The sequence below is a fragment of the Dermacentor albipictus genome, chromosome 8, assembly GCF_038994185.2.
Source record: "Dermacentor albipictus isolate Rhodes 1998 colony chromosome 8, USDA_Dalb.pri_finalv2, whole genome shotgun sequence".
NCBI lineage: Eukaryota > Metazoa > Arthropoda > Arachnida > Ixodida > Ixodidae > Dermacentor > Dermacentor albipictus.
Genome location: NC_091828.1, coordinates 82,237,098 through 82,262,829, shown reverse-complemented (window position 1 = coordinate 82,262,829; position 25,732 = coordinate 82,237,098). Strand labels below are relative to the sequence as shown.

Sequence of the window (25,732 nt, the reverse complement as noted above, 5' to 3'; positions counted from 1 at the left end):
AACTGCCTAGGATTAGCCCTACTTGTGAACAACACAGCTTCTTTCGAGTTGCTCACAGAGAAGAAATCCCTTGTGTCATTGCATCTGTCAGGGCTTTATGACTATTACGAGTGTTGAAGCACTGTGACCGAATCCAGATTTGCACTCGAAGTGATTAAGGTTGCTGGATAAGGCAGCTAGCTATATAGAGTTTCTTACTAAAACTGCTACATATAAAGAAATCTGTCACAATAGTCATTCAACAACAACGGGAACGATGGGTCATACATAGATTTATTTATGATTTGGCATGGCTTCTTTTATTGTTCTTTGTTGTTTAGCAGTGTTGTGTGTTAGTCTCACAATATTTCTTTAGAGCAATAGTATGTTCTACAGTGACCACTTATTGCTGTTATGCGATTTTGATAATGTAAACAAGACTTGACGCTTCTGAGAATGCATGTTGCTAGGTCTGGATGGCCTTCCTGCAGGGACTATCATTACGGGCAACGTTTTAAAGATTTTAAAGATATCTTAACGAAAGAATGCTTTCGTGCTGTTCTGAAAACATTATATATAATAGCAGAAATTGGCAAATGTGAGCTGACAATATTAAGTTAAAAGAAGAAATGAGAAGTTCATCTGAAGCCAGAAGGACAAATTTCAGACCAATTGGGCAACGTTTAGACAAATCCATGTGCTTACCCATCATTCCCCATGCTGGAAGAAACACTGTACTGGCAGTGTGCGCAGACGCTGGAGCCTGATTCCTCTCAGATAATTTTAGCGAGAAACTGTATGGCCAGCTAGTTTTGTGGTGTAGTCTATGGGCAGGTCAAAAGCTGACAGAACCGATAATAGTGATCAATACAAAACAGCATAAAATAAATATGTGAATGGCAAGACCAAACATGCACCTTCAGTTAGAATTCAGCATACAAATTTCTTTTCAAGGCTGTTTCACAAGGCACAGTTTTCACTTAGCTTCATAGCGATTTCCGTGCTTTCATTACTGCTGCCCCCCCCCCTGACAGGGTGCCATCAAGTTGGCTGCACTGTTGTGGAGTCATAGCAATCAGCATGATTGTGGGTAGGGAGACAGCAAGTACCTGATGTGAACTTGACATGTTTGCACTGCACAAAAGAAGAGCACTGAAGGAAGAACACAACACAGGCGCTGTGTTATGTTCAGCGTCTGTGTTGTGTTCTTCCTTCAGTCCTCGTCTTTTGCGTTGTAAAAACATGTCGATACTGAATTACCAATTAGCCCAAGCTTCCACCTTGATGTGAACTATTTTACTTCCTGTTGTCATAGTTGTGCCGTTTCGCACCACAGCTGCGAACCAAGAAAACCCAAATGTTCAATGCTTTTAAAGGCCACAGAACACGGTACTTAGTCTATTGTTAAATAAGATAACAAAATGAAAACATTTGACTTGCTTCCACATTGCTTTTATTGTAACAATACAGGTGCGAATACTTTATGAGAAGGGGGCAATGTTGGATGTTGCTCCAGCAGAAGTTGCACTGTTGCCATCACATGTGAAAGGTGTCAACAAAGTTGCTTAGCAACACCTGTGGCAGCAGAAATTTCCTCCGCACCTCCCCTCCCCAACTGCTCTATGTGAAGCAGCCTTCAGTACTAACACATCATATGGTTAAAGGCTTAAGCATGCAGTACCAAAAGCAATGTCGATCTTGGCGTCGGGGAAAGGCATGGCAAAGAGCAGGTGTTCTCGCGTCTCTGGGTCCCATGTCAAGGCGGCTGCCAGCGTCTCCTTCTCCAAATCGGCCATAAGGAATGCCCGCCTCTCGCCGTCAAGGCTGCCCAGAAAGTCTAGGATCTTGCGCCGCAGAGTCTCAAGTTCAGTTTCTTGAAGCTGGGGCATGGGAAACAATGTTGTGAACAATGAAGCTGGCCTTACCTGTAGTGTTTCATTGCACCCAAGAAGTTTCCTACTTGTCTCTCAAATCTTGCAATTTAATGTTCATGTGATAGTCTGTCGGCTGAAGTTTCAGATCAAACTGAACAAAGTTGAATAGTGGTGAAAGTCATACAATTACCAATATAATACGAGTTCTTCTTAGGCAGTACATGCTAGTTAATTTACTAGCTCGAACACACAGTCAGGCTACTATAGTAAAACGAATATAGAAAACTGGAGAGGTAGCAGGCCATAAAAGAAAGATTATTAAGCTGAAAGAAATTATAAACACCTGAGAAAACTGTTCAGAGACAATAATGTTTGCTGTATTCTACTCGTTTATCACACCTGTATGCAAACAATGACACACGTACTGCTCGAACTGCTCCCTCCCTCTTCCCCCCCTACGAACTTTCTTTTGCTTTATGGTTGACCAATTGCAGCCACGTGAAGTGTCACGCAGTAACTCCTCCTTTTCTGCAATTTTATTCCCGAAGCGCGGCACGCATTGGGGCCGCTGGTGCGCTGAGCGCGTCTAATAATACAGGCGCGTTAAACAAAAATTATAAACGCTGAAAAGACGACTGCAACGTTTTTTGGCGCGCCGATGTACCACGCGCGAGAACGATGATTCTGTCAATTTTTGGCTCGGCAAAGAAAGAAAGAAATTGAGGAAGAAATGAAAAGAATGTCTCGCGGGTGTCTGTTTACACCGCGGCCACGATTGACATGCCACGACCAACGCACGCGAAACTCGACCGAGGCGCCTGACGAACTGCGCATATTCTTTTCTTTTTTTAGGCCTATCTCTTCTATGGGTCGCCGAACCCCGCGAACCTCCGCTCGCGGGGGCGACCATTAAAGCAAGCCTGGCGGCGTCGTTTCTTCAAGCTCCCGATATGTCGTTGCCGCACCGACGGTGCGTTTACATTTTGTCGAGACGCGACGTACTAGTTCAACCTGTTGATTTGCGAGAGCGGCGCGGCTGTTGGATCAGCCAAGCGACGCATAGATCGTGCCGGGACAATGCCAACAATGCCTTCTGGCCAGGATCTTCGCCCCGAAGAACGCCCACAATAGCAATTCGCCCTCTGCATTCGCGTGCAGGGTCGTAGGGGTGGCAGACGTGCCAGACAAGTGCCGGTGAAAGCTTTGACCGAGAACCGCCACTACAGGATAACGGCGCAGGTGCTCCGAACGGTGCGGAAGTTGTCCCGTTTCGTGTGTACGCTTCTCGCGTTCGTTCCGAATGTCAACACAGTTTCAAGGGACCATGCATAGGGATGATGGGGATAGCGCTCCTCGTAATCGATTGATAACGATCGAGTTTCGCGTAGCAACCGCCGTGCGGCAGCGCCCGTACATCCGAGCGACTGGCGGGGAAATCTAAACGATTTTTTTGAGCCACCGTAGAAAGCCTCGCAGGAACCCAGTCACTTTCACGAAAAACAGCGAGCCTCTCACCAGTAAGCTGCACCAAGCAGACGTACAATTAGTTTCGCATCTGGAGTCGTGTTTACGACTAGTTGGGTGAAATGGCACGTCCAGAGCACCAGCCATCTTTTTACGTCTGAAGGTGCCGCTTAGGTGCCAAAATGGCTGTCCGCTTACCGGTCGCGGCAGCCGCGTTTCGGTAGGGGTGCAATAGGGTTTCGATAGGGGCTCCAGCACGTACACTCAAAAGGAAGCTTTAGCTCGGGTGCTCCAGTCTAAATACACGTAAAAGGAGAATCCGTTTTTCTAGGCAACCACTGCACCAAATTTGACGAGGTTTGTTGCATTTAAATGAAAAAACTTACAACCTAGTGACTATTGGTCTCCAATTTTTCACTAAAAATTGGCAAAAATAGCAAATTTTGAGAAAGCTAAACTATTAAGTTTACAACTCCGTAATTCAGAAATGAAAGATAATATCAAAATTCCGTGAATTGCATTTAACAGTGCATCTAAAGTGGACAAAATTGATATGCTACATATAAATATTAAAAAAATTTAGTAATATGGAAATACAGCTTTGCAGAACCCTTGTACACCCTGTAACAAATTCACGCAAGATAAAAATTGACATATCAAATTAATACGCTTTGAATGTGCTAATACATGCCGTTTACAGAACCTCAATATCTGTTCTTGATGCAGAGCTATTAATTTGTAGACTTTATGCTTATATTCTTCTTGAAATTTCGAATTTTTAAAAATATTTTTAACACAGTTCAGGCCCAAAATCGAAATTTCGCTTCCAACATTCACTAGAACCTAGCTTTCTTTCTCAAATGCAACAAATTTAATAAATAGAAAAATATGGTGGCGGGCGAGCACTAGCTCACTCTTTACCATATTTCTACTGTATATCCACTAACATCCATCCTCACTCACTCAAACTCACTGAGACTCCCACTAACACCCACTCAACAGCTAATGTACAAGAAATGAGTGCACTCATTAGTGAGTATGCTGATCAATGGTTGGTTAACACTGGCTGCATGTGAATGTTTGAAACTGAATGTTTTGCCACGAGCCACAACATGAACAAGCGACAAGCTATATTAGATCTTTTATTTGCCCTCTATACAAAACTTCACATCTACCGTATTTACTCGAATCTAGGCCGGCCCCAATTCTAAGCCGACCCCCTGAAGTCCGAAGAAAAAAAAAAAGAAAAAAAAAGATAAATAGAAATATATATATATATATAAATATATATATTACCTCAAATGTAGGCCGAACAAAAAAAGCAAGGACAGCGTTCACAAAATGCAAACAGCATTTATTGAAGCTGAATGTGCCGAGCTCATTCAACGTCGTCATTGCTGCTAGACTCGTAGCTGTGTTCCTCGTCACTGTCACCTTCAAACAGTGCACTATCTGCAGTACCGTGAAGCGCATTAGATATGCTGCACTTTTTAAAGGCGCGCACGATCAAAGTACCTGGCACAGTAGTGGCATCTCCTGCTTGGTGCTATCGCGATAACACCACGCCACACACCGATACGGCCGACACGACACAGGTCAACATGGCGACCTCGCTTGTGTACGGCTGGCTACTGGCACGGCTAGTAGCGGCTGCGATACTGACTTTTTTAGATGGCGCTAGCTATGCACCATATTTAGCAGTTTCAATGAAAAACTGGCGCGTTTTTTAAAATCGTCGAATCTAAGCCGACCCTAGAGTTTGGAATATGATTATTTGAAAAAAACACTATCGGCCTAGATTCGAATAACTACGGTATGTTCGAAGCCTGAAAGTGTGGCAAAAACAAATCTACAACTAGGCCCACTCGCGTGCAATTAAGTAGAAAATAAGTAATCAGATGACATTGTGCTGAAAAAGGTTACTGAACCAAAAAAATGACAAGCTGTGGCTTCAAAGTGGTTGGCAGATAAAGAAAGAACAAATACCAGAAGAGACTGATTCTGGCTATTCGGAGGGGGAAAATTAAATGTGCTAGAGCATTCTTGGAACACAGTTTGTATCCCTGCCTTTCAGCACACACACCATACAGTGGCATTTACACCAATTGGACAAGGCATACTGAGCTTGGAAAGATGGATATGTGACATTTACACTACCTTTGAAGCCTTTAGCCAAAGTTTCATGTCATTCACCCAGTCATTTTCGATGACAAATGCCAAAACATAAGCTTGCTGTGTCGCACCAGTGCCATGCGTTGCCACCGTAAACAAAGGCAGCTGAGGCAAGCAATGGAAGTTTCCCATGTAATCAAACATGGCGGCTACCCATAGGGGGCATGGTAAAAACAGTGCAGAGGCACACACATCATCATTGCGTTCATGTTCATCATCACTGCATTCATTACGCTAGCTGCAAGTATGGCGCTTCAGCCAACATGAGAATGATATGTAGTGCACGCATTTACCTAAAATTGGTCCTTTTGGCTTCAAACGGCTTTGGGAGTTTGCAAGTCGATCAGCTTCAACAAAATATTGTATTACAAATGCAACAAATTTGCAAGGATTTTGCATGTGCACAAAGGCTTGTTGCCTTCATGTGTTTAGAAAGATATTATTGCTAAGAAATTGAGAAAGTTAGAGCGTAATAAAGCTACATTAACGTTTAAGGCCACAAGTGTGGAGATAATACACACACACCATTCTCATGGTAGCTAAATGATGACAGTGCCAAATTTCCCTTATGTAGCAATTTCAGTAGGAAACACCATGGTCCCCCCCTTTGGATATGATGGGTATCACAGTCAACGACAGCAAACACTCGCTATAATGAAATCGCTCTAATAGAATTACCGCTTCATAGGTGGCATCCAAATCGCAACCCAGGTGAAGGCTTGTTCGGAATAACGGAAGCTAATCTTGAAGGCCCTGATTTTGCGCACTGCATGCGTTGGAAGTGATTGCAAGAGCTTGAAGCACATCTTGGTCACCACGATTTCGAAACCATCCACTGAAAGTTTTAAAAAAAGCTAGTGTATCTATCCTTTAATGAAAGTGCACTAAACGTGTGGCACAGTCACCCACACTCATTATTTAAACCAAGGCACACAGCTGAGCGATGCCACAGCATTCCGAGCACATGCACAACAACCTTACTCAAGCAAGATGAAAGTAGTCGTTGTTGCTATCCCGCCGTACTTTGGTTCAAGGCAACATTGAGGGGAGCGCAGAGGAGAATTGCATTGTGGAGTTTTCCAGGGAACTTTAGGAAGACTTCGGGGGTGCTTCGCAACTCCTACTCTAGAATCCTTCTATTCTCACCTCCTTGCCTTGTGACCTCGAGAGCTAAGCAAGTCTTCTAGTGGTGCAAACACGACATACTCTTTACCATAGTTGCCCTTCAGCCATCTAAAGACTACTAGGAACAACGAGCTTTGCGCTGTAGTGAAACTTGCCATGAAACTGGACATATTGCTAGGTCCTACCGTTTCGTGTTCCCTTTTCTTCTTGTACAGCATCTTCAAAGGAATCTTGTGCGGACCACGAGGCCTAGGGCGCTTTATGTCCTCTGACGGGTCCATAAACAAACCTGCACGACATTTAGAAGGAAGTTTAACCTTGAAACCAGCTTTGATTTCCCTATTCAAACACTACATGTGAAATGCTCAAGTCCCACCACTTGAGCAACAGCTAAACCATTTAATTGTAATTTGTCGTACTTGAGAGAAAATTTAATTATGTCAACCATTTGAAGAAGACTTTTGAGTTAGGGCTTTGAAATTTTGATGGAAGGTGCTGTAAATTGGTACAAAAAAACTAGTACTTCAATTCTGTAAACCGTGTTTATTAAAGTGTCCAGAATGGACAAAGTATAGTGCCATTTCTTTATAGCTTACATGAAGTCAGTCTATTATATATGCGAGTTTTATAAAATTCCTATTTTGAAAATCCCGTTAACTTTTAAAGCAGCGGAAAATAAGGCAATTTTGTTCACTTTGGACATTATAGCAATTTTTTATAGGAGTTTGCACAGTGTAGCAATATCTGTTATCGTTGCAGACATACAAATATAGACTTCACACTTCACTAAGAAAACTCAAATTTTTAGCAGCTTCTGTTAAAAGGAAAAGAGGGGGGAGCTAGATAAAATATCTGCTCCCGAAAATCAGTAACGTTTAATTTTCACTTATATGAGAGACAGAGAGTAAAACTTTATTAATAGAAATAATCAAAATTTGTTAAATGCATGGCAAATTGTATGTGGATGAGAGTTCCTGAGCTAAAGCTTCGCCTTAAGGTGTCAAACTAACCACGTTACCGATTCTAACGTCTGAAAAATGCACAGTATGAGTGACAGTTTCCAAGTGGCCAGATAATTTGCTGCACCTTAGCAGGGCTCCTGTATTATAGGAGCCCTTAATCACCACTGACCTTTTGAACACTTTTTATAGAAACACTCATTTTGTACAGAATACCGTGACAATAATCTTTGGCGAATATAGCAGCGCTATGCGCTGCAGGATACCACAACTCAAAAGCAATCCTGCACTCCTATCTGGGATTTTCCGGTCTCTTCATTACACATTGTAATCCCGGCAGAGTCACACGCATGTACGCACGCACGCACATGCACGTGCACACACACACACACACACACACACACACACACACACACACACACACACACACACACACACACACACCATAAGTTGCACAGTTGTGCATACTTATGGCCTCAAGAAGAATGCTGCAATGAACAAACTGAATGGCTACACAAATTACATTATACAAAGATGAAAAAGAAGAAAGTGTACAAATTACTCAATCATTTCACCAAGTAAGTGGTTAAATCAGCCAGAGGTTGCCTGTTATACAGTTGAGCTCACATTACATCATCCTTGCAGTTAAAAACTGCAGTAAGTGTAATTTTGGGGAAGTTGAGGTAAATTGAAAAAAAAGAAGTCCTCATGCCCTTGTAATTGTTCTCTTAGCCACAATGTTGAGCACGTTTAAAAAATATATTTATATAGAAATGAGGGTGCCAGTCACACAAACAAAATGACCGAATTGAGTGACTTCTTAGGAAGACAAGAATAAAAAAAAAAAGTGCTGCCGTCACGTGAGCCTGAGACCTCCAACGTTTATGGTTCAACATGTTACATTTAATCTTCGAGATCATAACTTTGCAATGAAGAAATCACGATAATATATAAACGTGTTAAATTTTCCTTTTATCGTGCGCCTCTCTGCGCAATGTAATGCAGTGCACATTATTCATACGGCTATATACCAGTCTATGTACCATGAGCCCTAAACAGTCTTGACACAAACAAAGTGTATACTGTAGCATGCTTAAATGTTGCAAATAACTCACTCTAATGAATGATCTTCAATATATTAATTGCAGCGCCAACCCTAAAAGCATATTGCACGGCCATATGGGACAGCCATGCACATTGTGCAGGTCGAAATGCCTGCTGTGCATTTTTAGTCCGGATAAAGTACAACCGGATGCAGTGCAAAAGCAAACCAGCCTGTCTAGGTATTTGCTGTCTGCTGACATCAGCGGTGCTGCTACTGCAAATTGCATGTGAATATGCCTTGCACGTCCATTGCAATATGCCAATGGCCAATTGTCAGGTGTTGGGAATGTGTTCAGCAGACAAGATGCTGGTAGATTTAAAGGTGGCTCCCTGCTTACAGAACAAAGTCCATTCTGGCTTATGTGTTACAGGCTCCCTCGCAAGCATGAACGAAAAACATGTTCAATGCAGACACTGCAGACTTGGATATGACACAGCCATGAGTCTTGCACACCGCTGCCGCGATTGTTTTTTTTGCGAGGACTACCACAATGTACATGTGGTGCGCGATGGTTTTTTTCAAATCCAAATTTGTAATAATAAAAATTTGTCGAAGAGGGCATGGTGTTGTACATGTTTTGGCCACCCACAGAAACCGTATTGAGAACCCCTGGATTAATAAATTATTTCGTTAATTGAATTCATAGATTAACTTATGTCAGCTGAAAACTGTATCTTTTTTGTGTATAGAATCAGAAAAAAGAAGTAATACAGCTTATTTGGATGAACAGGTACCTTTTAAGTTCTTTAATGGAGACACTTAAGTGGAGATTCATCAAGCGTACCAAACTCATACAGACGCAATCATAAGTCCAGCTGCAATGAGAGTATTCGCTTAACCACTTGCCTAGCTCGCTGGCTTGAAGTGCAGCACACACGGTTGGCTTTTGTACCCACTCCTGAGACACGTACGCAGGCGCCGTGGCAGATGGACCACTGTAGCTCAACCTCTCAATCCCTTCCTCGACGTAAAGCATGTGAAGAGCGCGGGCACTTGCCTTAGTTCATGTGACATTACTCAAACGTGAAAAAAAAAAAAAAGAAAAATGGGTGTGGCTATCCCGCCAGCTGATGTGCGCCAAGTTGGTGGGGCCTGAGTGGCCCGAGATGCATTACGTTGTTTTTGCAGCTTTGGCAAGCTTACCTATGCACTTCTCAAATTCGGCCCGGGTTAGCAGCTTATTCGAGGGGGGAATTTTCGTGGAAAGTTTTGACGTGTCCATTTGGTGTGAATTGCTACGGCACGAGACATCAACTGTGTTGAGCTGGCGGGAGCCGAGATGCACGTCGTTTTCCTATTGTGCAGTGTTTTAACATGGTGGTGGGAAATCGAAATGAAAGCCAGCTTGTGGACAAAATCGGAATGCGGTGCCTACGATGCCGCCGGAACAAAACCCAAGGCTCACTTTGCGCCGCCCGCTGCAAGAAATGGCGGTGCGTTTGGGTTATCACCCATGAAAAGTGTGCAGTAGGTTTTCAACGGCACTGCACCCCATGCACTGTGAAATAGACAAGTTAAGATGCTCATCGCAATTGCATCGGCAGCAATGGCTGTGAACGTGGTGTGCGATGATGTGGGAGGAGTTTTGCTGGTACCGGAATAGGAAACGGAGTGCGCACCGGTTTTCCAGTGAGATTGGCAGGCAAGTATCGTGGGGAAGCTGCTGCAGTGGGTGACTACTGTTCTTGATCACATACGCCTTGCACCTTTTCTCATTTACACGGGATCTAGTGGCCGGGAAACGTATCATACAGTCCCACTTTAGCAATGTACTGAATGTCAGTGCCGAAAGATATTGTTTTCCAAGAAGGTATCAACCAATAAAAGGGAAGCATAACTGTAGTGGGTTACTGTTTGTGCTATCGATTGCAAATGTTGGCACAGTGTAAATCATATGTAATGGGATCATATCGACAATGTTTTACTGTACTAAGTGTGAACAATGTGTCATTATTTAGTATACTCTGGCTGAGACTCGAGGACACTAAAGGGGACAACAGGGACCTCAAAGCTGGAACCCAAACCAATCTGTGTGCTCGGTGCACAGGGAGGCCTCCATGTGCTGTCGGCTGTCTGCGTGATTTTGTATGCAAACACTCTCCAGTGTGCTGCAGTCTTGGCGGCCCCAACTCACAATCTGCCTTGGTTCCAGCCTCGATCCCCCCGAACCTGCACCGTCCACTTTATTATAAATTCAGGGGCTCTCCCAAGGCCTCCTTTCGACATTGTTATGTTTACTTTCGCATACTAAGTGATCTCACGGTAACAAATCTCACTAGGGACAAAGCAGGTCGGTTCAACCTGGAAGCACTAGGGACTAGCTGGGTGGTACCTGCCTGACCCCGCCATCAACAGAAAAGCCACTACCTTAAAAAATTTTAATCTCAGTTTTGAAGTATTGATTGAGTAATCAGAATATTAATCAATCAATTTCTCAGCCCAAGCCAACTGTTTAAAGAGGGAGAGAGTAAAAAAACATTGGTGCTTGCCTGATCGTGTGCCGAGAGAGAGGTAAGGGCATAGCCCAGGCAGAACCTTCCTGAGGCAGCTGTCCGCCATGTCTGCTGGGAGTCGTCTTTCCCATAGTTGAAGGGTATCCAGCGTGGACTTGGCCAGTGGGAGGAAGCTGAGACCCTGCTGCAGGGCCATCTGGGAACAGACAGCACAAACCCAGCCATGTTTGTGAACAACATCTCGGTGGCCAAAGCAGTTTTTGAGGAGAAAAGCACACAAGAGTTTTTGGAGACTCCCCAGAGCCATGACGAGGTATTTTCTCAAGGGCTGAAGCAACATTACTACTGGCAGCTCAAAGGAAACACAACATATTTAACATGAAAAGAATTTAGTCAATGACCAATTTTCTGGACGCCCAGTTTTTCGGACATGCACGATAATTCGGTCACCTTCGTAGCGCCGCCATGTACCCCAGAGTCGATGTATAAGAACGTCTGAAATTTCGAATGCAAATAACCTTCGCCATCCAATTTTTTGGTCTTTTTGTCATGACTGCAGGTCTGAAACATTAACAGAAGCCACCACCGCCGCCATCTTGGTTATCTTGCTGCCTTGAACATGCGCTCTCACACGCAGATTCGCTAGCAGCCGTAGCCGCCACCGCGGCAAGGCTAGGCCTAGCTACTTCCGAGGTTCGCTACCAAGCTTCTTGCTGTTTGGTGGCATGCTTTTTTTTTATTGAAACAATTAGCCACTATTAGCAATGGCACCGACTCCGCGATTTTAATCAGTGCCTATGGCTTCGAAGCTGAAAAGGCACGACGTGTTGCATAGTGCCGGTTCCTGAAAGTCAGCTTCACCTCAATACAGTTTTTCTACACGGTGTGGCATAAATGAAGTATTGCAGTAAAGCATATCATGAGTAAGAAGGGGAAATTTTCATGGAACACAGTATGCATTCCTTGCTTCACACATGTGTACCCGCCATCTCCTATCACAGTACAAGCACCGATGCCCCTAAAAGAGTGCACTGGCAGGCCTTCAAAGCTATTTCGAAAGTGGCTGTGGCGTTTTGAGTTTTTAGGGGCAGTAAAAGGCACACATTAATTTTTTTCGGACTTCCCGAGGACACGATTTTTCGGACGATTTCGCGGTGCCTAGGGAGTCCAAAAAATCAGATGTTGACTGTATCTTTTTGCTGAACACAATTACAAAAGGCACACAAGAAAGATTTAGCAGATGACAGAGCTACCACCAACCATCAAAAAGCTGCCAAACGGACAGAACTGGCTAGTCTTTTTTTACTGCACCAACTATGGAGTAAATTTTCCATTCTATGTGGCTTAGAATGCACTGTCCACAATGGTTTTTCTTTTGTAAACAATTTAAAGGGGCCCTAAAACACATTTTCTTGAAACCTTAGCATAATGCTGGAAATGAGTGCGATGCTCTTCAAGGAATCTTTTGAAAAGAACATACTAATATGGATGGAAATATAAAGCAATATTTACTTTAGCCATTCTCTCTCAACATGTTTCCCATCAGCTGGGGTGCTACTGACAGCAATGCCCTGTCCTGTCACTCTGTTTTTTTTTGTTCTTTCCATGGTGCACTTACAATAGTAGCTCTATGAGGCTGGCATAAGAAAAAAAAAAGCACCTGAGGGCAATAAAAGAGTGGTGACAGGACAGACAGAGTGTGTTAACTGCAGCTATCACATTTCCCGGAAAACCTGGATTGGTGTGCATGTGTATGGCCAAAGGCTGGCACCTATGGGTCGTCGCACCCAGCATATAATATCATTACTGATGCTGCATAGGGCAGGAAAAAAAAAACAACAGCATCTCAAAAGCTGCCACAGGAGAGAGCAAGCGATCTATAATGCGAGAATGGAGGTTTTCTGCTGACTGCAGCAGAAGTATACCTGGCTCACATGTCCATGGCAGGATTCACTACAGATTGGAAATGTGTTCTTATTAATTTTCATACTTTCAATTGCTTGAAGGGGCAAGAACAGATATCTGTATTAGCAGCTGTCTTTAAATCTTTGGATATAGCAAATGGTGGAGGCAGGGAGGTGGTTCCGTCCTTCTGAGGTCCTTTGTACAAGTTAGTTGGCGTAAACACTGATACAAGAAAGGGTACATCAACGTTTTGGGGTGATTAATACGGGATGATACATATGAATGTTTCTTTTTTTTATTATGTTCAGTCAGTGTTTCAGTGACTCTTTAAAAGTTTGAAGCAACCCTTTGAAGCTAACAGCACATGCTGCTTGAAGTGGCTACTTTAGTCACATTTGTTCCACAATACCTGGTTATTTTACTTACCCCCATATTCAGACATGCATCTCAACTTGAAGCCCATGCTTGACTTGATCTAAATGATGGGAAAACATGGGGAAGGCCGGACATAGAAATTCAAGACGATCAGCAAAACGGGAACAAGATGAAAGCAGGAGCCAACGTTTCAACAAGTCCACTTGTCGAAACGTTGGCTCCTGCTTTCACCTTGTTCTTGTTTTGCTCATCGTCTTGATCTAAATGATGCCTCTCATAAATGTGCAGAAGAAAATGCAAAAAGTATCTTAGGCATGTTTCCACCAGGCATCTCTTAGATCAAGTCAAGATGCATTTAGGAATACAGGAGTTAATACTCTATAGCTATTCATGCTTCAGTACACTTAGCAGTCACCTTAAGAGCAGGCACACGTGTAATAGCCTGCTCCTGAGCAGTTGGGCTTGGAGCTCGCAGCACCAGCTCCAGACACGAGGCCAGAAGGTCGTCTTTGAACTGTTGCAGCCGACCCATGGTTTCCTGGACAAAGCTGGACACTAGGCAGAGGCAGGTCTTGGCTTCATTTGAGCCACTCTGAAAACACAGCATAGAAAAAGAATGAAGAAAAATGAAAAATGACTTATCAAATCCCATGTTGCATGCACATATGCATGCACACACACTGCTTCCAGAAATCAAGCTACTGAAGCCTGTGCAAGATATTCATTCCATTTGGACACATAAATGACAGGGCCTCACCTCAAAGTATGACGACTTTTCGCAGATCTGAAAGCAGACAGCCAGGGCCTTGTAGAACCCGCTGACCAGAGGACAGCTACGACAAAGTGATTTCACAATTTAAGTGCTTCAACATGTCACCTTACGAAAGCACGGGTGAAGATCATTCCAAAAGGAAAGTATATCCCGCATGTCCTGCAGCAATCTTTCCAAATTTATTAAACTGATTTAACCACTGCCATCAGAAAGCATAACAATGCACTCAATATGCTGACAAGTTATCATTACACAATGCTTACACAAATAACTAAAAACAAAATAGTTAAAAAGAAAGGGGGCTTACCGAGTCGAGTATTCCACAAACTTTTTAATCATGACAAAGGCCCACTTTGTAAATAGTTCAGTGCGCTTCCAGAGGAACGTGTCCCTGAAGAACACAAAATTGCATTCAAAATCAACAAACTTTTTGTACAACTCTATCTTGGACAGCCTTTGCAACAAGCTTGCTTGTTACCTGAAGAAGTCAACCAAGTTGATGAAGATGTTGAAGTCCTTTGGGCATTCTGCGTCAACTCCGCACGTAGGGTCTGACATGTTGGTTCCAGTTTCCTGTGGGACCAGCCAACGAAAGTGGGATGCTTAAGCAACGTGCTGCGGACAAGCAGCGCACACATTCAAGAACTACCGGCACGATCTTATTAACTTGTCTTTTATTTTGTTTGCATTAAAGGAAAGTGCAAGCCCCACTAAATTCTAAAAGAAATCCTGGAGTGCCCTAAGTATTTTACTTGTTTACTTTTATCGTAGTACCTCACTGAAGAAAAGCTTTCCACTTGTTTCTGTGAACCAGCCTTCATTTCGGTAACTTGGAGGCAAATGCGTCATGGTGTCAAAATACAATGGCTCAGTTTGTTCCCTCTATTACTGCAGCTACCACGCCGAAAGGAGTCAGAATTTTCAGCTCTCCTGCTGTAGCCGACACTAGAGTTACTGTACCATGTGTCCCAGCCGATGTTAACTAAGCTATTAAAACCAAAAAAATAAAAATAAGAACACACACAGTGCAAGGTAGAATGCTAAAACTTGCAGAGTTTGTTTTTCACAGGGCTTACGACTGGACATCAGAAGTCCTGATCCTGAAGTCCTGAAGTACCTGATCTTGCACAGTGTTCATTCTTTCCCTTTTTTTCTTATAACAGCTTGGCTTACGTTAGTTGGGACACCCTGTATGTACTCGTGCAGGGAACAGAGTTGCAAAAAGGCCCGCCATCTTTTACGTAAAATGAATCAAAGGTGTGAGTGAAAGTCACACATCCCGTTCGCAGAAGATAAGTTTGGCTCGACATCAATAGAGGTTGACCTGCACCATCCCCCACAGCCTAGCCGCTTTAGATTGCAAACTTGAGAACAAGTTTATTACAAACATGCACATGTCAGCTACGGTAGTGGTTTAGATTTCTTCTGAATGAACAGAAAGATTCGTTGCATGTGCTAAGACATCGCCTAGCATTGTATACAGTGTGGCGTTACCGTTTGTCGAAACAAATGCCAATCCATCTACCTGAATGAGTTTAAAATATGAAAACAAAAAAAAAAAAAAGAAGACAGACTAATTTCAAAGGCAGTCAAGTCTGGACATTGGTCATCAAGGAAAGCGCCAGATTGCGGCGATGCGACAGTGCTACCATTGCACTTTGTCCAGCCATGTATTAGTGTTTTTTAAGAAGTGTAGAAGCACAAGAAAAACACGGATGAAAAAAGGCACACATACACACGCACACAGGTACAAAAAGCACCTGCGGGTGTGCCTTTTGTGTCTGTGTTTTCCTTGCACTTGTACAGTTCTACCAAATACCAACGCGCCAACACTGCTGCAATGATGTCTTAGTGGCGGCTTCTCCCCAGTGCTTGGTTGCTATTGTCATGTGTCACTATTGCACACGTGTACACGTAGCTGAACGATGTGACAGCGGTCGGCAAAAGGCGAAGCGAGCAGTGCGACGCGATGTATCCAACTCTTCTGGTCGCTGCCAAGTGTGCCGAAGATGGCAGAGTCTACATGCGGCTTCACAGGAAGCTTTAGCTCGAAGGCTCTTATCTAAATATATGGGAAAGGTGAAATAATTTTTCTAGCCAACAATTGCATCAAATTTGATAAGATTTGTGAAACTTGAAAGAAAGAAAGAAAATTATATCTAGTGACTGTAGGAAGGGGCTTTTTGATTTAGGCTATTGCTCTTTTCACAAAAGTTGTTGAAAATTGCAAATTTTCATAAAACGAAACTATGAAGTTTACAACCCTGTAACTCCACAACGAAAAAGGATATCAAGATTCTGTAAACTGCATCTAGTAGAATATCTACAGCATACAAAATTGATGCATTATAGATGGCTTTCGAATCAACGACTAATATGTAAGTAGGACTTTTGCAAAATTTTTGTAAACATCGTAATCAGTTCACCTAAAATATAAATTGATAAATCAAATTCGTCCACTTTGGATGTTATAACCGATGTGGTTTAGTGAACTGCAATACCTATTTTTCGAGCAGAGTTACAGATTTGTAAACTTCGTTACTCTATATATTGAAACTTGCCAATATTTGGCATTTATTTTTTAAATTCAGGCCCTAAACCAAAATTCTGCTTTCAATGAGCACTACAATTTCACTTTCTTTCTTAAATGGAACAAGTTTCATTGAAATTGGTCGATAGGGTAGCTCAGAAAAGCACTTCTGCATTTTATGTGTGTTTGAATAAGCGGCATTGAAGTTGGGCCCAAACTAGAGTTCCCACTTGAGTGTTTTCCGACCAGACTTGCACGTAACTAAATTACATGCAATTAATTGCTAGTAATCAATGAAATTTTTGGTAGTTTTGTAACTGATCAATTACATCTTTTTTACTTGGTAACACTGACTGTAATTCTGAAGATAGTGATTCATGATCACTAGTGACTCAATTTCAGTGTCTATGAATGATCATAATTCAATTGTCATTTAAATGACCTTTTATTTGATATCCACGACGCAATGCTGCATGAAAGTAGGAGAGTGCTAAACTGAGCGCATCATTAGTGATCATTAATGACTCAGCATTATCGTTTGGCAATGGTAAGAAAAATGCTCATATTATGACGTATGATTGATACCAACGATGACATGCAGGAATGAAAGCTGCCATTCTCAGAGAAAACAGGTGATTCATAATGCCTTGTGACTTCAGCACACTAGTTCCTTATAGGTGTGGTTGGATCTCTCGTTTTATGACATTCCATTTGATATTCATGATATTTGATACCCATATCCATGACCTGTGCCTAGTGTTTAAAACAGCAATAACACTTAACTGAGCATAGTAAGTAACTCGTGGTCACTAGTGACTATGCCCTATCAGTTGGGTGTACCATGCGGTTGCTAATTTTGTAAGAATTTGAATGGTGTCAATGACGAGGTATTCAATTGAAGACTACTGAGAGCGCCAGTAGAAAAAGTGGTTCACAGTCACTAGTGACCAAGGCATACCTTTGCCTAGTGATCACCACTGATTCACCCATTGGTGTTTTGGTGGATACACATGACAACATCGTACCTGCGTCATTAACTCCCTTTAACCATCCAATGCTGACGTTTTCTCACACTTGTGTGCGAGAATTTCTGTATTCTGAGTTGCTCTCAAAGCACCAAAAAGAAAAGTGCTCAAATATCGTTAGTGATATTGACACACCAACTTGCCCTTTTGTTTGGAATTAAAACAAAGACCTCTAAAATTTTCACAAAATTAGTTGCCTTGCAGTTTAAAGGTTCTTGAAGTGTGCTATGCTTGGATTAAATCCACAGGTATGGATTAATTTGGCTAGCGTTTAGACTACGTTCAATGGTGCTTGGATTAAATTGAGTGGCACTTGAATCAACATGACTGGCAGTTGGATTAAATTGAATGGCACTTGGATTAAATTAAATGGCACCCAGATTAAATTGACTGGCGCTTGAAATAAATTAAGCGGCGAAACCTGTAGAAGTGCCTTCTCCGAGCCCCAGCAACTTTAAAGTGCCAAGCTCCATATAGAATCCAGACTTGAGCATCGCGGCGAAGAGTAACCACAATGTTTCTCAAAATGTTTGTACGTTAAACCGTCGCACTTCCTTAAAGCTCACACATCGATTGAGTTTTCAGTATCATTGCTGGTGTCTTGACAATAAAACGAGAGAAGATGAATAAAGAAAAACTTGAAAAACAATTGTTAGTGACAATAAAACAGTGTGTTAAAGTGCTGCTGAGGACACACTCAGAGAGCTGGAAAAGTTCATTTACTGTATTTGAGCAAAATTAATCAAGGTTGGGGGAAAAGTAAAAGTAAACAACGATACTTTTGTAACTGCTCAATTACTTTCCTGGGACACTAACTGGTAACAGCAATCAATTCATTTTTGAATGAAGTAATTGTAAGTGAAGTCGGTAACATTTTTTTTTTCTATAAGGTGCACAAGTTTGTTCCCAACCTTCATATAACTACTTGCTAACTACTGCAAGAACCATGTGGTAGAGTTTCTACATCACTGAAAATATGTGTCAGTACTCCTTCAACGAAGAACAAAGAAGTGACCTCACAGTTTCAGCGTTGGATTGCTTGACCGACAAGTTCAGCTTTGACACCATGGAAAGAATAGCACTGAGCAGGGCATCATACAGGTTGCATACAAAGGTGCTCCGTGCGTCTGCCGTGACTTGCATTGCATTCAGCTCCTGCATCAGTGTTACAACAACGGGCAGCGTTTTTAAACATTATAAAGCCAAGTATGGAAAGCAACACAGTATTCAAATGGTCTGCAAATGCTGCAAATAACAGCACATAAACACTCCTCCTAAATATTTACAGAAAAGACTGGGCACACCCATCGTACATTAGCAGGCTTTAACGATTCTGTGGCTTTGAACGCATTTGCTGCAACAGCAGCGGGCTCCCACAGCGAACACTACCATATTCTCAAGAGCTTGCACCTGCAATGCCCACGATGTCATCTGCTACAGTACTGCCCATTGTGGCCTCCGAGATACGGGCACACGTCACCACTACTCTCAGAGCCTGTATAAAGTGGAAAACCCTACACATGCAGCGACCCGGGCTTTTAGCGCAAAAGTGTTAAGGGCCCCGTGTCCCAGAAAATCCGGTGGTGGCGGCGGCCTACATCGGCATCCGGCATTGGACGTCGTTTCGGCAAAAAGATTCTCGAACCACCCATGCCCTCCACGTGGTGCAAGGAAGTGACTAAAATAATTGAATTTCTCAAGCTATAATACATAGAAAAATCGCAAAGTTTGACTTACACACAATCTGCAGGTATAATACCATTGGAGTGTAACTTGAATGTACAAGAAAACATACATCTGTAATGTGAAAACTCCAAGAAGCCCCTTTTCCGGCATTTCTACAATTCATAGACCAGCCACGGGGCCTGCCATTTGCGCGATTATCTTGGAGGCCCGGTTTCTTGCAACACCTCCAGATGGCGCTCACCTCCGCTGCATCACAGTGCCAAGATACAGGGCCAAGAAATACCTCGGGTAACAGAATATAAATACCTTGGTATATGGATAAACGAGGGCAATGGATATATGGAAACACAAGAAAAAAACCATAACAGTAAAGGGGAAGAGAAATGCAGCCATAATGAAGCACAGAGCGCTATGGGGATACAATATGTACGAGGTCCTCCGAGGTATGTGGAAAGGTGTAATGGTTCCAGGACTTACTTTCGGAAATGCGGTTGTTTGCTATAAATCAGGGGTACAATCAGGACTCGACAGGAACCAAAGGTCAGTGGGTCGCCTCGCATTGGGCGCTCACGGAAAGACTACAAATGAAGCTGTGCAGGGTGATATGGGCTGGACTAGTTTTGAAGTGAGGGAAGCTTGCAGTAAAATAGAGTATGAAGAACGGCTGAGGAATATGGAAGAAAGTAAATGGGCTGGGAGAGTGTTCAGGTATCTGTACAGGAAAAACATTGATTCACAGTGGAGGAAAAGAACTAGGAAGCTTACCAGCAAGTATGCGGCCCGTAGGGTGGACAACACAACAACAAAGGTCAAGCGGAAAGTCAGAGAAGCTGAATTAATCTCATGGGTGGCGGCAATGGAAAAGAAACCTGCCATGAGTAACTACTTAAGAGGAAAAAACGAAATCAGGAAAGAAACCATTTATGATAACTCAAAGGGAAGCTCATTACTTTTCGAAGCGAGATCAGGATGCCTTAGAACACGCACCTATAAAGCGAGATATAAGAAGGAAGAAGAAGCATGTGCTTGCTGTGGTAAAGCTAGGGAAACTACGGAGCATGTTTTATTAGAATGTGAAGACGTCTACCCAGCAGTCGATTTAGGCACCACTGGCGTCCTTGAAGCCCTTGGGTTCAGAGGGAGCAGTGGTAAAGCAAACATGTCCGCAATAGACATTAGTAAGAGGCGACTGGAGGATTGGTGGAAGAAAAGTAGGGAAACGACAAAAGACGGAGACGTACAAAAGCACAGTTCGCAATAGGGGATCAGAAAATTTGGGCGTGGTAGTTCATAGTGTTTTTTTTCTTTTTTCATTGTTTAACCTAGGTAGAATATTAGGCAGTATAGTAGCAAGAGCTTGGTGGCGCAACCCGCCGCCCCGTTCCAAAGGGGACGCTCATAACATCCATCCATCCATCACAACCCTTGCAAGACGCCGTGTTTCTGCCAGAAAGCCTGCCTTTGTGCATAGCATTTGCTGCCCAGCGTTTCCCGGTAAACATTACGGTTAAATATGCTCCAGGTGCCGGGAAGTGTGAGAAGCAGTCAGGGATCTTTGAATGCTATCGTGTTCTACTCTTAAAGGTGAACTTTAAGCACCCTCTAAATTTTTTCTATTAAAGCCATTAAAAAAAAAAAAATTGAAATTATTGCTGTCTGTTCCATCCTTGATAAAATTTTGCAATAAGACTGCATTTCATGTTCAGGATTGTTTGTTATAACACTAGGCACAGTTACTTGCCTTGTTTGTCAATAAGAAAGTGTGAATTAACCTTCATCTAGGATGATGACATCGCCCCCCCACACCCACCCATTTAACAACAGTTAATGGTAACCAATCTCAAAGGTCCTGCTTTGCCACACTGCAGGTGCCGGAAGTGACATATGCACCATGTTCCAAACATCACTTGTTACGAGGTGCGCAGATGAAGGTACATTTAATTTTTTTTTCTTGGGAAACCAAGACAGTAACAGAGCCGAGTGGTATATTGAACAATCTGAAACACAAAAATGCGATCTTACTGCAAAATTTGACCAAGAACACAGCAGTGGTGCACATGATTTTGCATGCACTGCGATTTTTAAAGGAACGAGGCAGGTCTCTGTATTACCCAAGAATTAAAGCTGTGTGATAGTGCAGTGGATAGACAGTATTTCCAGCTCCCAACTACACATTGCCACAGGGACACGTGTTCGAATCCTAGTGCCAGTGGTGGTGGTCAATGATACTCGGTTTTCCTTTGCTCTACAATGAGGGTGAACATGACAATGAGGAGGTGATCTGATGATGATGATTTGACGAAGAAAACCCCAGTATAAACTGCAAGAAAACTTACTTGGAAACTTTTGGTGCTCACCTGAACGTTCACTGCTTCCAGAAGGTAGTGCCACAACATGTTGTAGCGACGATAGGTGATCGTACGAAACTTGCCAGTGAAGGCGTCTTCCTCTTCACTTGCCTCCACGTCGGCCACAATGGGATGAGAGCAAGTTCTCGCAAGTCCTTGGTAAACTGAAAGACAGAATTAAGACTCATTCAGACCATCAACCAGGTGGGCTGTATCTACCCCGATTCTAATGCGCATATATTTTCCAAGAAGATAGGTCAGAAAATTGCCAACACGTTACAATTGAATACGCAAGTGAAACTGTGTTAGCGGTGTTGGCAACAAATTACCATCAGAGAAAGCTTCATTGCCACTGTCATCCCAAGGTGGTGACGGAACAAGTTTTTTGCATAAGTTGGCTTTCGATGAAGCACTGCTTTTTAAAATGAAAGCTCATTCAAAAAGGCAGTTACTTTACAAGCTAAGCTAGCAGCAAATGAGCCATTTACCATGTTCTTTTTTCATGTCAGTGACTCACACACATCTCAGAGTGAATTGAAGTGGTTGGTCGAGGCGCAGGCCGAGATCTCGTTTGCGATTGCTGCAGAGCTCTCTAAGACATTTGATATCAGACACTGTCGACCAAGCGAACACGAAGGCCGACTTATTGTGGTTTATGGACAGTGATGAAGACCTCTCTAACAGGCATTAGACATTGGGTGCGAATTCTACAGTTTTTATGCTTTTCTTACTGTAAAAATCAAATTGGGGTGCACATTATGCTTTACTTTGATCCCATAAAAGCTGGGTGCACGTTACATTCAAAGGTGCATTAGAATTGGTTAGATGTGGTAAATCATCATCATCATCATCAGCCTATTTTATGTCCACTGCAGGACGAAGGTCTCTTCCTGCGATCTCCAGTTATCTCTGTCCTGCGCCAACCAATTCCAACTTGCACTAACGAATTTCCTAATATCGTCATCCCACCTAGTTTTCTGCTGTCCTCGACTGCACTTCCTTTCTCTTGGCACCCATTCTGTAACTATAATGGTCCACCGTTTATCTAACCAACGCATTACATGGCTTGCCCAGCTCCATTTTTTTTCTCTTAATGTCAATTAGAATATAGACTGTCCCTGATTGCTCTTTGATCTACACTGCTCTCTCCCCGTCTCTTATCTTATTCTTCATTCCATTGCTCTTTGCACAGCCCTTGATTTGTTCCCGAGCTTCTTTTGTCACTCTCCAAGTTTCTGCCCCATATGTTAACACCGGTAGAATACATTGATTGTATACCTTTCTTTTCAACGATAGTGGTAAGTTTCCAGTCAGGATCTGACAATGTCTGCTGTATGCACTCCAACCCATTTTATTCTTATGTAAATTTCCTTCTCATGATCGGCGTCCCCTATGAGTAATTGACCTAGGTAAACATACTCTTTCTTAGACTCTAGAGGCTGACTGGCAATCGTGAACTCTTGTTCCCTTGCCAGGCTATTGATCGTTATCTTTATCTTCTGCATATCAATCTTCAACCCTACTGTTACACTCTCCCTTAAAGTCCTCAATTATTTGTTGCAACTCGTCCCCAATGTTGTTGAACAGGACAATGTCATATGCAAACCGAAGGTTACTGAGATATTCGCCGTTGATCCTCACTTCTAAGCCTTCCCAGTTTAGTAGCTTGAATACTTCTCCCAAGCATGCAGTGAATAGGATTGGAGAGACTGTGTGTATCCTTGCCTGACCCCTTTCATACATCAGTAGAACGTTCTACTTCGCTTCATATTTACAAGGCAACACTGTGGAAGCTACATAAGTAGTGCAGTCATGAACTCGGCATATTTCGTAGTACAGTTGTTTTTTATCTGTGACAGTCTCTACTGAGTAACTAGTACTTAATGTATCACAACTACAAACTGTCGATGTAAGGCTGCGTCAAATCACATGTAATTTGTGCATCTCTACAATGTCTATGTTGTGGTTGCGAGTGAAAGCAATGTTCTGTGACCGCGTGGTCGCAGAAACATGCTGCTCTGTCCATTTGGCGGTAAATAGCTTCAGATCTGCTATGCCTTCTATGTAATAATTAAATCGCATTTTGTGACATGAAATTATAACGTTTAACTTAGGCATGCGGATACGGACACAAGAAGAGCGAACCGGACATCGCAAATGTCTGTTTTTCTCTTTGTGCGTCCGTGTCTGCTCGCCTAAATTTTTCTAACATGAACCAATACGAACTAGCTCAGCTTCCTGTCATCTTGAGGCTTAACGTTACACTCAATTACGTAAGCCATACCTATATTTTTCTTTCATACGTGCGACAATTTTTTCTTTTTGGTAGTGAATGTGAGAAGTGAGAGAAGCCACTCTAGTCATTGAAGTACTGCTTGCTACGTACGGCAAAGCAACGCCTCCTCTAGAAAGATTCCTGCGGCATCGCTCGCTTACCCATTGTAGTTGTCGCGCCTTGAGTTGCGGTCAGTTGTCAAGAGATGGCGCCACTTACGTCTCTATCTCCGCCAAGGGGACTGGGGCGGTGTGGTGTCGCGGCGGTAGCGGCGGCCGCGCTGGCCGCACTGCCATGCGGTGATGTGCGCATGTGTTGCAAGTGACCACTGCCACGATCGCTAGCTACCGCCTCGAGTAAAAAGGAGGAAAAGGGGAAAGGTAAGGGGAGCAGGTTTTCGGCGCACGCGGCAGGCATCTTTTTAAAGGAGACGTTGGGAAAAGCTGCTCTTGACCAGAGAACAAGCAGTCAATCAGACATGCAAATAGCAGATTATTTGATGCCCTCATGCGTTTAGCAAACCGTCATGTGTTTAGCAAACCTTCATTACACGTCCTACCAGTAATAAAACACTCGTTTCCACTGGTGTTCCCAACACACTGTGCAACTCCAGTCAAGCGTACGAAAAAGTCAAGTAATAATGAGTAGTGTAATGGAGTCTTCAGCTTGTATTTCTCAGCAGTGCCAACAGTGGCAGCAAACAAAGATTTCTGATACACAATGCTCCAACGAAATGCAGTGCAACAAGCAATCGGTCACCAGCATGAGAGGACGCTTGTGACTTTTTTCAGATCCCTCTAATGTTGCTTCTCCTCGGTGAGTTCCCACTCACCAATCTGTGACAGGGAAGTCGGCGACAGCGGGTGGACGGCGAGGAGCAGGAAGAGAAGAGACTTGACGTAGTGGACTCGCATGTTTTCGGCCACGAGTGGGAAGTTTTCAATCTGCAGCACCGCCAGCTTCTCCACCAACAACAGCTGGCTTTCCGGTACCTGCAGCACCACACACGCACAGCAGTAAGAAGTGGTGCTGAAATGGGAACTATACTTTGAAAATATGGCAGCCGCAAAATAGAGGATGCCAGTCGCACATTAGACTGTGGCAATAGCTCGTGCTTTATAAACCAAAGCTGCACTATGGACCGTGAAGGTCACCATGACGGAGGCCGTCACACTAATTTTGAGTACAGAGTACAGTCCTCTTTGCAAAAAATAAAAAAAGTGGAACAAATGCTGTTCGAGAACTCGCACGTGTTACTACTTGCTAATATTGAAATGCCAGTCTAAACCAGGGACCTAAGGGCCCCTCACCATGTCCTGTGGGAAATTTCGGCTATACACTAGAATTTGTAGAAGCCACCCGTAGGGTGTTCCTACTGCAAGTATTTCTAAAGAGTGCTTAGTAGTGGCCGAGATAAAGAAAAGCAATGTCCTAAAAGTTGTTACTTTCAAGAGCATGTTATGGTGCTTGAAGAAATAACCCCTTCAAAAGTAAAGGATTCCTTTCTTTACTACTTCATTACCCTAATTTTAATTAAGTACACTGGATGGAAAAGATCATGGTGTTCTCCTTATTGCAGGCACAAAAAGTGTTATGCCTTATTGCAAGCAAGGGCTGCAATTATGTTGTAAATTCCAACAGCCAACTTGTCTAATACACTGTGTGCTTATTATACACATCTTGTT

General features: G+C 43.0%; 1 protein-coding gene across 2 annotated transcripts in view; it reads right to left on the bottom strand.

The window, feature by feature from the left end:
• The window catches only part of LOC135898644 (DNA-dependent protein kinase catalytic subunit-like), a 193,693-nt gene that overhangs the window by 151,134 nt on the left and 16,827 nt on the right, over positions 1–25,732 (bottom strand). For both annotated transcript variants that reach the window (XM_070523647.1, XM_070523648.1), the window contains exons 15-24: positions 24,880–25,039; positions 21,782–21,936; positions 18,759–18,893; positions 14,662–14,756; positions 14,491–14,574; positions 14,169–14,244; positions 13,827–14,003; positions 11,168–11,327; positions 6,800–6,903; positions 1,661–1,859 (exon numbers count right to left, since the gene is read on the bottom strand). In XM_070523647.1, the coding sequence (XP_070379748.1) occupies positions 1,661–1,859; positions 6,800–6,903; positions 11,168–11,327; positions 13,827–14,003; positions 14,169–14,244; positions 14,491–14,574; positions 14,662–14,756; positions 18,759–18,893; positions 21,782–21,936; positions 24,880–25,039 (1,345 nt within the window). The remainder of the gene's footprint in view (positions 1–1,660; positions 1,860–6,799; positions 6,904–11,167; positions 11,328–13,826; positions 14,004–14,168; positions 14,245–14,490; positions 14,575–14,661; positions 14,757–18,758; positions 18,894–21,781; positions 21,937–24,879; positions 25,040–25,732) is intronic.